Source organism: Petaurus breviceps, unplaced genomic scaffold (assembly GCF_028583685.1).
Source record: "Petaurus breviceps papuanus isolate PSGF00001 unplaced genomic scaffold, PetGlider_PUasm1.0 185, whole genome shotgun sequence".
In the NCBI taxonomy this organism is placed as follows: domain Eukaryota; kingdom Metazoa; phylum Chordata; class Mammalia; order Diprotodontia; family Petauridae; genus Petaurus; species Petaurus breviceps.
In genome coordinates this window covers 35849428-35863499 of record NW_027185797.1, presented here as the reverse complement: position 1 = coordinate 35863499, position 14072 = coordinate 35849428, and the positions used below count along the sequence as shown (strand labels likewise).

Here is a 14072-nt window from a genome sequence, read left to right as displayed (position 1 = left end):
CCCAACTGGGGGCAGTCTGGCTCCAGAGCAGGGTCCTGATTGGTTTTTGAAGGAACTTGGTCCCTAAAAGAAAGGAGTTCCGCATTTCTCCAGCTCTGTTTCATTAGGTTCCCCATCCTGGAGATCCTAGGAAAATGAATGACTCTTGTTTAAGATGTGCCCCCCAAATGAATGAACACATTTCCTTCTAGAAAGCACTCTTACAAAAATGGGTACCGAGCATAGGACAGCTATTTATTTCCATCACAAAAGAAATACTTAAAAACTCGGAAGCCTCTTAAGGACGAATTTAGAAAATAAACAGTTGCTCATCACATTATAAGACAAAGGTAAGCAGCTTTGTGGCCCCTGCTGAACACATATGTTACTTTCATCAAAGAACTGAGAAACTCCTGAGGTCTAGGTCTTCTGGCCACCCAGGGATGTCTTTCTTCTCCTCGGTTCCAGAACCGTAATGGCAGGAATCACCTCCCATTGGGCAGCTGATAACTAAAGAACCAGGAACTCGAACTCAAAAGATAGCCTTTGAAGCTGAAAACTCGGAAAACCACTGTTCAGTGACATGCCCTTAGGGAGAGAAACACAAAACGGAAAATGTGGTCGGGGGCCTGCAGGGAAGGGAAGCAGCTAATAGCCTCCACTAAAGTCCTACTCTTGCTTGAAGTCCGCTTTCCCCAGCTACCCTCTCCTCTGCCCCCTCCCCCTCGAGCCTCAATTTACACCCGAGCGAGGCTTTCACGGGATCCTCGGAGAGCATCGAGTCCAAAACTGCTAATTACAAAGGGGAGAACTGAGGCCCAGGGATCAAAGGGAGTCTTCAGACGTCACGACACATGTGAGCAAGAGAGCTGGCATTCGAAACCGCGTTCTCGAAGTTCCGCGAACTTGGAAGCGAGTCAGGGTTTTTAACTGAGCGGTTGCCTAGGTTCTTCCCTGGGCATGCGCAGCAGCGGCTGTGTCTAGGGACTACATTTCCCAGAAACCACTGCATACAGCTCTTGTCCGCCCAGGAGGAGGGAACCGGCCAGTTGCCATAGAAACGGACGCCGGACTAGGCAAAGGGTAGTGTGTATGTTCCCGGAAACACGAGTCGCCTGGGCGGGACTTCCGTCTCCTCCTCAGCTTCCATTTGTCCCTCGGATCTTAGTGGTCTACCCAGTGGACTGCGTGCGGCCTCGGGACCGTTTGGGGTGTCCCCAGCACCCCGGGAACCAGACCGGCCTTTCTCCGCCCCTTCTCTTCTCCCTTCCTTTCCTCAGTCAGCCATCAGGCAACATTGATCTAGCGCCTGCACGAGCCAGGCGCAGGGCTAAGGTAAAGACCGGCGGTTCCCGAGAAGCTCCTGCCTCCTCCGAATAATAACTAGCATTTACGCCGCTCTTCACCAGCCTTCCCGCAGTCGAGCCTCCCTGCGACCCAGGAGGAGGGTGCTGGTATTGTCCCCGAAACAGGCGGGTCGGGGCTAAGTGACATGCTCGGGGTCTCACAGCTAATAAGTGCCTGAGGCTGGATTTGAACTCAGGTCATCTTGACTCCTGGTCGGGGCTGACTCACCCGCACCACCTCGTGCCTCCGAGGAGCCCATCTTTCCCCCCGCCCCCTCCTTAGTTTGACTTCCTCCTCCCACTCTCTTTCCCCCACTCCTTCCCTCTCTTCCCTTTTTCCTCTTCCCCATCCTCATTTTTCCTTCTCTTTCCTCCACTTTCTTCTGCAACACTCCCATTCTGATTCCATGTTTCAAACTCCTTCCTCCAGGCTGGATGGATGGATGGGTGGGGTGGATGGGTAGATGGATGGATGGGTGGGTGCGTGGGAAGATTCTTCCTGGTAGATAAGCCTGGCGCCAGGCCGACTCCCTACTTCTGAGTCTTGATTTTGGGGATTGATGAAGTCCCAGATAGCTTTCCATGCTTGTTGCTTTGAGCTGAACCTCTGCCCCAGAGAAAAAGGAGAGCCGGCGTTTTTGGTCTACGGCTGTTCTTGAGGAATTTGTATGTCTTCAGCCTATCCAAGCAGCAAAGTTGTAACCTTTTTCTTTCATCCTGGAAGTGGAAGATGTATGGATTCCCACAGGCTACATAGTACATAGGTAGGAGCTCTGTATTTGTAGCCTGGCCTTTATGCTTACCACTTGTATGACTCCAGACTCCTAATATGTAAAATGAGGATTTTTCCTGAAGTTCCTTCTAACTGAACATCTGTGATCATTTCGCTGTTTTCTCTAGAAATTTGAAGTATGAGCATTTCAGTGAACTAGATCTGAGTCAGAGGGCCTAGACTCACATCTTGCCTTGGTTACTTATAAGCTCTGTGACCTTGGGCAAGTCATTTTATCTCTCTGGGACTCAGTTTCCTCATCTGTAAAATGAGGGAGTTGGACTAGAAGGTCTCTAAGGCCCCTGCCAGCTCTAAATCTATGAGTATGTTCACGTTTCTGGTCTTTCTAAAGTTTCCTTTCTCTTTTACAAGCCTGCCTTTTGAAGGATTTGCTCTTCTAGAAGAAAGAAGTATGGAAGAGAAAGGAATGGTCCCTATGATTCTAACAGCCATGTGCCAAGTGAGTTGGAGTTTCTTCTTTCTTTTTCTTTTTAATTTTTCAAAGCTAAATTCTTTTCTTGAATAGGCTCTTTTTTAAAATGATAACCAGAATCTCAGAAAAGGACGCTTTCATTTGTCATTTGCTGTAACCCAAGAGACTAGAGATATGCTTCTTATTTGCCTAGTCTTCATCCTCCCTGACCCTAGCTAATTCACTAAAGCATTCTGGTCTGTGGCATGCTCATTGCTGAGATAGGTATTGTGGCCATCCAAAAGATAGATAAGTGACCATCTTTTTGGACAAGGAATGTTTAGCTTCACTAGAAAGATAGTACCAAGTGGAATGAATGAATGAATGAGCATCCATTAAGAAGCACTTTCAGGGGCAGCTAGGGGGTGCAGTGAGTAGAGCATGGGCCCTGGAGTCAGGAGGACCTGAGTTCAAATCCGGCCTCAGACACTTGACACACTTACTAGCCGTGTGACTTTGGGCAAGTCACTTAACCCCAATTGCCCTCCAAAAAGAAAAAAAAAAGCACTTTCTATGTGCAAAGCAGTAGATAAGAATAGAAAAGTAAACCCGTCTTTTCTCAGGGAGCTCCTTCTTAGGAGTTATGACTTTGGGGAGACATCACCTTTCAGTTTTGTCTTTCTTTAGCAGTAAGGATTTAGTGAAGGCAAATTAATGGACGTTTGACTCTTAACACTCAAAGTAATGGAAAAAATATAGGACTCATTTGGGGTTCCCTTGGATAGGGTGCCATTAACAGAGCAGAATCATCAACATACTAGCAAGTCTGAGACAAAGTTAAATATGTTTATCTTCAGGAGATAATTGACTAGAAATATTTAGAACCCTGAGTATTATGGAAACCATACCATATACACCTGGCTGACTTGTCTTCCCAAGATGCATGTGAGAGAAGATCCTTGGATGAACAGGAATGTGTGTTTGTTGTTTCAGGAATCTGTGACATTCAAAGATGTGGCTGTGCACTTTACCCAGGAAGAGTGGAGACAACTGAAGCCTGCTCAGAGGTTGTTGTACAGGGATGTCATGCTGGAGAACTACAGGAATCTGGTCTCCTTGGGTGAGGTCCACTTTCCTCTGTCTCAGAATCTGTACGTTGGAATGTCTGTATATTCACGTGGCTGGAGGCCATGGCTGCTAAGATACTTAGCAGACTTTGGGCTGTAATGTGGAGCAGTGCCCAGACCATTTCGCACTAAGGGAAGTTGTTTCTGCTCCTTATTTCTGGGTGGAAGGTCTTTGTTTTCTATAACTGAGTAAAGGGCTTTATGGTAACATCTCTGAGGCTGCACCTTTACCATTCTTTGTTCCTCCACATCCAAGGTTCCTTACTAAGGCACCAGAGCAGAAAATCAGAGACATGAAAGATTCACATCTTCATATCAAGGATTAAGTTTTGAGGACAAATTACCTGTGACCCTCCTTTACTTATTTCTTGGGTGTTTTACGAGGTCCTCTCCAACCCTCTCTGGACCTTTTTTTTTAGTTCCTGAAGAGGAAGGGGACTGGGATTGAATGCAGAGATGGCCCTGGTCAATGCACTTTCCCACTTCTTTTCCCGATGAGCAGGGCTTCCGGTTTCCAAACCAGAGGTGATCTCCCATTTGGAGAGAGGTGTTGTACCATGGATGTTAGGAAGAAAAGTCCCAAGAGACACTTGTCCAGGTAAGTGAATGGACACCAGGTTAGGGGTCATGGCAAGGAGCTTTGAAGTCCAGGACTTAATGGTGGACTAGGGGCTCTCCCCAGGCCTCAGTCTGCCTGCAATAACTTATTCATATACTTGCAGTTTGGTGGATCCAGAAGAGGCCTTGGATAGCATCTTGTGCAACTCCCCAGTGTTTTTGATGTGGAAATGGACCCAATCAGGGGTTATGGGGACATGAGCAAAAGAATTATTATTCAAGTTTCTAGTATCATTTGACAGGGTCTTCTTGTTTTCCCATTTTCAATGAAAAGATGATTTGCCTTTAAAGAAAAAAAAGTGAAGATAAAATAAGCCTTGAGCAATTTGGTTCTCTCTCTTGTCAGTGTCCTGTCCCCAGCACCAATCTTATTCCTTCCACCACGAGAAGGTACTGAACCAGCAGAGGTGCAGAAAAAACCTGCCCTATTTTTTATTGTGCTAAACTTCTCTTACCAGCAGCTGTTTCAAAACTTCAGCATTCCTCATTTTGACGAGATTGTGCTATGCTTTTTCAGTATATATTCATCCTTTGTTACCTGACCTTGCTTCTATCTTCTGTACATTTTTTTTTAAGTCTTAAGTTGGTTGGCGAGTTCCCTATTCCTGTAAATAGGCCTAAACAGGTTTATTTTAAAATAATTCTCACTTTTCCTTATTGGAATTGTTACCTTTTTCTTCTTCAGAATTTCATTCTTGAACATCTACCATCCCTCATAGGCTTATTTTCCCCATCCCGTTTAGGCCCTGGGATTTTATCTCCTTTCTCCTGAATCCTTGGGAATTTGCTTTCCAAAACTACAGTTTTAGTCAGACGTGGCCTGACTTTTTGCTCGCTTTGTCACAAACTCTAAGAGGGAGTGGTTACATCTCCCACCCCCGTTCCCATCACTTCCACACAATCAACCAGTTCTTTCCTGTTAGTGAGAATTGTTTCTGTAAGGAAATTATTCTGTGTTAGTTCCTCATCTTCTGAAGGGTGAAATTATCATTATGGCAAATCAGGAAGTTGTTATCTGTTGTGTTTTTGGCAGAGAAAGCTCCAGCAGATGTCTGGATAGTTAAAGGCCTCTATCGCTACCCTATGATCCCTCGGTGCCCAGTTTGTGGGTGGTCTCCCAGTCTCCTCATCTCTTTGCTCTTTCTCTCTATTAGGAGGTATCTGTTCTCTCCATTGATCTTCCTCCAGATCTTCTGCCCCACACGTTGTCAGTCTTCTTCATCCTTTACTTTGTCACCTACCTTACAGGCATTGTTATTCCACCCTCCCATTACCTACTGTAGGGTCATTTATTTAGAGCTGGGAGGAGCCTTTTGGAGGCCATCTAGTCTGTCTTGTTTTACAGTTGAGGAAACTGAGGCCCAGGGAGATTAAGGGACTTACCCAGGATCGTACAGGTAGTAAGTGTCAGAGGCAGGATTTGAACCCAAGTCTTTTTTACTCTGACCACTACACTGTGCTTCCTCTATTTACTGATTTCCACCCACCCCATGTTATAGCATCATGGCTTTTATCCCACTCAGTTTCGCGACTGCTATGAATTCACATTTGCCTCCTTTGGCCCTCTAGGCCTTTCTTGTTTTCTAAACCTTTGGGGTTTGTATACAGGTGTTTGAGGACATGGATTTTTATCACTTCCACATTTTTAAAAAAATTTTGTCTCCTATGAATTTTTGGACATCTCACCACTATTTTTCTTTCGCTGTAGATATTCTCTGTGGTATCTAGCTTGGGGGCTGTAACTGGAAAATTGTCCCTTTTCTTGATCTAGTTTTCTTTAAAACCTTTTTGATGACAGGTGCAAGCATGACCTACAGCAACTACATTAACTCCTTTTGAATCGCATTTTTCTAATTCCATGTCTAGCAATGTTCCCCACAGGATTCCACTAGGTGGCGCCATAGTGCCCGGCACACTGGGCTCAGAACCGAGAAGACCCCTCATGCTGAGTTCAGATTTGGCCTCAGACACTTGACACACTTACTAGCCGTGTGACCTTGGGCAAGTCACTTAACCCTGTTTGCTTCAGTTCCTCATGAGCTAAGGAAGGAAATGGCAAAATACAGTGTCTTTACCAAGAAAATCCAAAGTAGGGTCATGAAGAGTCAAATGCAGCTAAAATGAGTCAGCATGTTGCAGTCTACATGTCTTCTATCTGAACAAGGTTCTTTTCTCCAACCTGAGCCTTCTTAAGCCTTTCCAATGCTTTTCATGGCTTCTGTTTCCTCTTTGTAACTTCCACACTTGGTGCCTAGATCTGCAACCTGGGATCAAGCAGGACAAGCCTCTTCCAAGTGACAGCCTTTAAGACGCTTGATAACAGCTGCCATGTTCCTTGTGGGGTCTTCTCTTCTTTGGGGAAAATCCCCATTTCTCCAAATTGAACTGTGTGTGTCTTTTGATCATTCTCATCACCCTCCTCTGGACATGTCCCAGCTTGTCAGTGTCCTTCCTTAAATATGGCCCCCAGATCTGCACCTGACTTCTAGATCTGACAAGGGCAGGGAGACAAGGACTTTCACCTCCCTTTTACTGAATGCTTCCTCATCTCATACAGCATGACATAACAAAGAAAGTCGTCCCAACCCAGACCCTGGGGAGTCCCCAGGAATGGCCACAGACGAATGACTTTCTTGGGCTAGAAAGCTTGGAAGAGCCTTTTACTGGGCAGTGAAAGGATTTAGGGAGTCATTGAGATGCCTGGACAGGCCGAGCGCCTTTATCTGTCTCTAGAACAGCCCAATGGTTTCCTACAAGGCTACAAATGCCCATTTGATAGCATAGTTTGGGGAGATCACCTTCAGTTTTTACTATAACAACAAGGTCTTTGGAGCCTGCAGCTTAGGATGCTTCCAGGGACAAGAAGTATCTTAGGCTATTGTCTGAGCAATGAGTAGAAGGAAAGAATTGTTGGAGTACGCAATAGATGATATTGTTGGATCCTCTTGGGCTAATTTCTACTGGATTAAGACAGTCAGTTATAGGAGACCAAGAGAAAAGATTCTTTCTGAGGAAAAATGGCCTGGTCCAGTCAACAGTGGGGAGAGACTGCAATAGAAGCTGAGCACAGTCAAACAGGTGAATGCCAGATCCAGAGATAGGTTCTGGAGGATGAAATGGTAAGTTCAAGAAATTTGGCACAGAATCCAGAAATCCAAAAGGAAATAATAGGCATCAGCAAAATATCTGTTTGGCTTATGCAATTTGTGTGCCTGCAGCATTGCATTGGATCGATGGCTTTGTGCTCTGTATTCCTTCTTCATTGACCAGGCATGAAGGTATATGTTGTTACGCACATAGTGACTTTCTTTGTATCACTGTGTGGGCCTTACTGTGGGACTGAAAATATTGAACATAGTTTTATACCATAGGTAAAAATCACATGGCAGGTTTTGAAATATTTGAAAATAACCTCTCTCCTAAGACGTCTTTAGGCTAAACATGGCCATTTCTTCAAGTCATTCCTAGGATAGGGTTTTTATAGCATTCCTCTAAATATGACAGTTGATTAATATCCTTCCTAAAATGTTGCATATCTGAAACTGAACGCATATGCAGTTTTGTGTCATCTGCAAAATTCTTAAGGGAAGCTTTTATGTTTTCATTTAAATTGTTGATGAATATGCTGAATAGGACAGGGCCATGCATGAAGCCTTGAGGATCACATTGGGGACTTCCAGGTCAGTTGACATTAGTCCATTATCCAGGACTCTTTTTAAAGATAAGATGATTAAGCTCACTACTTACTTATAGTGTTATCTAATACAGTTATTGGGGTTATATTGGTTTTTTTTGTCCAAAAAAATACATTGAAAGAATATGTAAAAAAGGTGCCTGAAATTTAAATAAACAATAGCCACATAATTGGCCAGTGTAGAAATCTAATCATTTAAGAAAATGAGGGTCTGTGTGTGTGTGGGTTTATGTATATAAATATGTTTGCTAATAAATTTTGTCAAAAGATTGACATTAGGCTTACTTGTCTTCAGCTTCCGGAATCAGATTGTTTCTCCTTACTGTAAATTTTGTCATTTTCCCAAAGATTAACAACAACGGTACTTTGATGGCATCAATATGTTCTTTCAGCTCCTTTTAAGTATAATTAATTTTGTCTTGGATACGAATACTTAAAGTTTAAAGTATCTAGGTGCTGTTTCTGTCTTCTTACATATCTAGAATTTTGTTTAATCTCACCAGTGTTTGTTCTATATTTTCCATGTTACTCATTTTTCTTTTTAGAGGAAACAGAATCTAAATTTTACTGTAAAGCAGTTTCCTTTCAGCACAAAGAAAGATTAATATTGACCTCTTTTCCCCTTTCGTTCAGCATCCATTAGTCAGGAGATTGGTTGTGAAACCATGAAGTCATCTTCAACACAGAGCATTTCTGTGGGAGAGCCCTTTGAGGAAGGACCCAAGAAGAGTAGTTCCTGGATTTCCAAGCTAGAAGTCTGGGAATGTAATCTCAAATTAAATCAACAAAAGCGTTACCAGGAAAGGCAGTCCCATCAAGTGACAGTCACCCCCAGAAAAGATTCTACTAAGATTAATGATGAATGTAATACATTTGAAACAAACTTCAGCCTGAGACCAATCCTTTTTGTCCAACAAGGGATTGATACAGAAGGAAGTCTGCATAAATATGATAAATGTGTAGAAAACTTTAAACAATATTCAGACCAAATTAAGCATCATGGAATTATTTTTGAGAAGATTTGCAAATATAATCAATGTAGGAAGTCATTCTGTTATCATTCAGGTCTTAATCAATATCATGGAAAATTTGTTGAGGAAAAAGCATCTAATGATAATAAATGTCAGAAAGTCTTTAGAAACACCTCATCCTTTACAAATAATAAGAAAATCCATACTGCTGAGAAACCCTTTCCTTGTAGTGAATGCGGGAAAGCCTTCAGTCAGAGAGGAAACCTCACTGAGCATAAGAGAACTCATACTGGAGAAAAACCCTTTGAATGTAATGAATGTGGGAAGTCTTTTAGCCGTAGTGCACATCTTACTGAACATAAGAGAATTCATACTGGAGAAAAACCTTTTGTATGTAATGAATGTGGAAAATCCTTTAGCCGGAGTGGACACCTTACTGAACATAAGAGAGTTCATACTGGAGAAAAACCCTTTGAATGTCATGAATGTGGGAAGTCTTTTTGCTGGAGTGGACAGCTTACTGAACATAAGAGAATTCATACTGGGGAGAAACCCTTTGAATGTAGTGAATGTGGAAAATCTCTTAGCAACAACTTTTGCCTTACTCTGCATCAGAGAATTCATACTGGAGAGAAACCCTTTGAATGTAATGAATGTGGGAAATCTTATAGCCGGAGTGGACACCTTATTGATCATAAGAGAATTCATACAGGAGAGAAACCCTATGAGTGTAATGAATGTGGGAAATCCTTCAGCCAGAGAGGACATCTTACTAAACATCAAAGAATTCATACTGGAGAGAAACCCTTTAAATGTAATGAATGTGGAAAATCCTTTAGCCAGAGGGGAAATCTTACTGAACATGAGAAAATTCATGCCACAGTAAAGCCCTTTGAATGTAATCAGTGTGGAAAAGTTTTCAGTCGGAAATCTTACCTTCGTCTACATCAGAGAATTCATCCCTTAGAGAAAACCATGGATTGTACTTGATGGGGAAAAAGACTTCCACTGTAGTTATTGCCTTATTTGATATGAATAAGTGAGGAATGAGTGAAAAAGCATTTAAGCACTGTCTCTGTGTCTAAAGCACTGTTTTTATAAAGGGGAAGGAGGTGACAGATAGAAAATCAAGACAACCCCTGCTCTCAAGGAGCTTATATTCTGATAGGTGGAGACAGACATATCTAGGAAGTTTTAGGTGCAAGTCAGATGGAAAGCCCCAGTGGTTCTTAGAGTGAAGCGACAAGGCAGATGGTAATGTAGTTTCTTTGATGCTATTTTCACTGACAAAACCATGTCAATTTCTGATAGTGAACCACTTGACATCATTCAGTGTCTGAGATTTAAAAAAGATCTCAGAGGTGACCTAATCTAACCCATACCTTATCAGTAATTCCTTCCACTTGTTAGTAATTTTAGTGTGTTGCCATATGCTATTAACTCATATTTTATTAAGTATTTTTGCACCTACATACACTAGGAAAATTAACATTTACAGGTCCTTTGAAATAAGCATTTTAGTCTAAGAGCCAGCATAAGCCAACACAAAGCGCATGTGATAAAAGCAGCTCCAAAACAAGAATCCTGATTCTTGTCACCTTTATTTGACATCATATTGGAAGCTCTAGCAAGTTTAATTAGACAGGTAAAAAATAAAGAAGAGGTCAAAATAGAAGTCTTTGCAAATGGCATGGTAGCATATGTAAGGAAGTAAGTTTCAACTAAAAAATCAATAGGGATGGTATATGGAATCAACAAGGTTATAGGATAGCAGCTTAACCCAAAGTACTCTTAACTCCTACTTTCTAGCAGTGGAGATCAAGACTGTGTGTGGGGAACACACACACACACAACATTTATGATAACAAGATTCATTAACTATTTGGCAGTTAACATATCTAAAAATATATAGGACCCACATTAGGAAAAATATAAAAGTATAAGGACTGAAATAAAAGAAATCATTGAAGGGAGTATTACAGTAAGTTCCAGAAAATAACTTTACCTAGAAGGAAGAAAATGAAATAAGGCACTGGTCTTAGTTGTGGAGATGAGAGAATTTTTTTCTATTCCACAAATAGAACAAAAAAGAAGACTAGGAAAATCGACAAACATCACAGGTAAAAAAAATTGACATGTGAAATATACAAGTAACAATGGATAATGGTCAAAGAATATGAAAAGGCTTTTTTTTTTTTGAAAGGGGAAAAGTTAATAATCACTAAAGAATTCAAAACAATATTGATACTGCCTTACCACCAAATTGGCAAAAAAAATACAAGCTACATGTAAGGAATGCTGACAAGGGTTGTGGAAAAACAGGCCTGTTGCTGAATCTTTTTTATGGAGGGCAATCTAAGTGAGTAAAATTTATATATAATATAATCATGTCCTTTGACTCTGTAATTCATTATTTGCAAGATGTTCTGATGGTATTGTCAGAAATTTCAAAATGTATCTTTTGCGAAATTTTCATTGTAACTGCGCCATTATAAGTGGAATGTAAAATGTTCTACAGTAGCGTAATGTTTAAATAAATTGTTGTTCAGTCATATCTGACTCTTCATGCCTGCATATGGGTTTTTCTTGGCAAAGATATTGGAGTAGTTTGCCATTTTTTTCTCCAGTGGATTAGGCAAACAAAGGTTAAGCAACTTTTTCTGTATTTTACTGTAGCTGTTCTGTATCATGTGGGTATCAAGCCCTATAAAAATAAGGCCCAGGGGGAAGGGGGCATCTCAGATCATGAGGAACATCTGAGAACCCATTCATTGAAGGGGTCCGATCCCTTTAATAAATAGTTAATGGCTCTCAATGGTTTTTCTTGTAGAAGGGACAATTTTGGACTCCACATTATGGTGACCCTAGATAGGATGGTGAAACAGGGATTACCATTTCCTTAGGCTGGCCCCTGCAAGGGACCGCAAAAAAAAAGTGCCCCTGGCTTCTTCATGGACACCAGCCACTGGAGGTTGGATTCCCCACAGGGTCCACCCCCAAATACTCCAAGCCAGAGCTAAATCTCTCCAAGCTGCAGAGTGGCAAATCTGCCTCGATTTGTCCCCTAAATTCTTTCCATTAAAGGAAGGTCCCCAGTTGGGCAAAAAGGGACTATTTTATAACTAATCTGTTTATAAACTCCAGAGTAATTAGATAAATTTATGGCCATGATTCTAACTCAAAGCATAAATTAATGTTTTCCCCTCCATTTTCTTTACTTTCACTTTGCTAAATAAGAGACTAAAAGGATTCTAGACCACAACTGCTAATTCCTCTTGTAACCAGCTAGCTAGAAAAACTCCCTGATGGCAGTTAAAATGTACTTTTGCCCTTAAGTTCTTTTAATTAGGAATTGTTAAATTAATAAAGAAATCCTTTAAATTGATGCAAGGGGGAAGGAGAGACGCTCAGTGGTTCACAAGATGCTAAACAAACAACAAAAAATGGAGAACTTCACAAGACTTTGTAGCAATATCTGAGTGGTTTCTTAAGCCAGCTCTAAACTGACATACAGCCAGAGAAAGTGTGATGTGTAAATGTGGTCCAGGAGTGATTGTCAAGCAGTTAAAGTTAATTAAAAAGTTAGAGAAGTTAAAGAAGGTAATTATAGGTCACTTGGTTTTCTTAGTAGTAATGATGTCAACTATTAGGCCTTGAAGATAACCAGGTCCCATAGTATAGTATCAAAAAATGTATAAAAGGCAGCGAACATCTGGCAATCATCGCAGAACAGGGTACCTCCCTGGATCACAGGATATCAGAAGGCTCTGATAACAGTCGCTTCCCTAGGGAAAAAACCAAGACAAGACCAATTACTTCTGACTGACCATAGTGAAAACCCGGAGCAAACTTATCTAGGACCAACCTGATTCCTGGATCAGATGTTTTGGCTCCCTTCAGGGTTTACCGGCAGGAAAGTCTATCTGCCTCTAAGAAGGCAGCATTTGACTCCTTAGAAGTAAAGTGCAAAGCTCAGGGAGATGCAGGATTCTTGAGTCAGTGGGAAGGCAAATCAAATTCAGTTTTACACTAATAGGCAACAATCCAAAATGCATTATGATGCCCTGAACAGCATTTATGGGTACATCTCTACTACTCAGTGCTGATGAAGGCACACTGATCAGTGATATGGACATGATCCTGAAGGGATGGGCTGAACACTTCCATAGTGTTCTCAACAGATCGTCAATCAATCAATCAATGCTGAAGTCACTAACCATCTACCTCAGGTTGAAATCAATCCCTCTCTGGCCAAACTTCCAAATGAAGAAGAGGTTTTGGACGCCTTTAGGCTCCCCTCCTGTGGCAAAGCAATTGGCGCTGATGCTGTTCCTGCTGAGATTTACAAGTTGGGAGGTCCCCTGCTCATAGAAAAGCTGTCTGAAATCTGGCTCATATGCTCAGGAGGTCAAGGATGCCTCCGCTGCCACCTCTAAGAAGGAAAAGGAAATCCGTTGTCTGGGGACAATGGGGGGGCGGGGAGGGTGTTTCTCTCCTAGCCGGGGGGGTTCTCACCGGAGTCCTTAGCAGACTGACTTCACCTGGAAGACAGCCATCCACCCCAGAGCCAGGGTGGCTTCCGACAGGGCTAAGAAAAGGTCCAGATGGCATGTGCCGTCCTGGGCGCCGGGAAGGACGCGGCATCTCGAGGGCCACAGCAGTTGGGGAGAGGGAGGGGCCGGGGTGGGTCCACTTTGGGCAGCCTGAGCTCGGGATGCCTTGGACACGTCTACCGGGAGGTGCCCGCAGGATCGGGACTTAGGGCCAGGGGAGAGTCTTGGAGGCCACCAAACCCAACGCCTTCATTTGGCACTTGAGGAAACAGCCTTAGCGAAGTGTCTGATACAGGATTTGAACTCCAGTCCTGCGGACCCCGAGGCAGCCCCTATCTGCCTCACTTCTAGGCAACACGGGAAGGAGCATGTGCACGAGAACAGAAAACAGGGTGGAGAGGATCGAGGAAGAGGCTGCGGAGAAGCCTTCAGACGGCCATCGGGGCTAACTGGGTGGAGCGCAGTCTCGAGTTTCGAAGCCATACTCCTGAGGGTTAAGGGGGATTAAGAGGCCTGAAGGCTGGAGCGCTCAGGGAAGACTGTGCCGCTGGGGCTTCTGGGAAATGAAGTCCAGGGAACGGCTAGGGACGCCCATTGACT

General features: G+C 42.8%; 1 protein-coding gene and 1 long non-coding RNA gene across 7 annotated transcripts in view; one reads left to right on the top strand and one right to left on the bottom strand.

Moving 5' to 3' along the window:
* The first annotated feature begins 1099 nt into the window (after nt 1–1099).
* The window catches only part of LOC138161824 (zinc finger protein 665-like), a 33793-nt gene continuing 20820 nt past the window's right edge, over nt 1100–14072 (top strand). For 5 of the 6 annotated variants that reach the window (XM_069088785.1, XM_069088788.1, XM_069088786.1 and 2 more), the window contains exon 1: nt 14069–14072. This exon is cut by the window's right edge and continues 61 nt beyond it. Coding sequence is in view for 1 of the 6 variants with exons in the window: in XM_069088789.1 (XP_068944890.1) it covers nt 2510–2557; nt 3503–3629; nt 4139–4234; nt 8582–9902 (1592 nt within the window). In the remaining 5 variants the exon portion in view is untranslated. Of the gene's footprint in view, nt 1315–2469; nt 2558–3502; nt 3630–4138; nt 4235–8581; nt 9903–14068 lie in introns of those variants that run through there. The other variant, XM_069088789.1, reaches the window with a different exon arrangement.
* On the bottom strand, nt 10962–14066 carry LOC138161831 (uncharacterized). Its single transcript, XR_011168481.1, has 2 exons — nt 13435–14066; nt 10962–12704 (listed from the first exon to the last, which is right to left on the bottom strand). It is a non-coding gene; the product is annotated as an uncharacterized lncRNA (long non-coding RNA).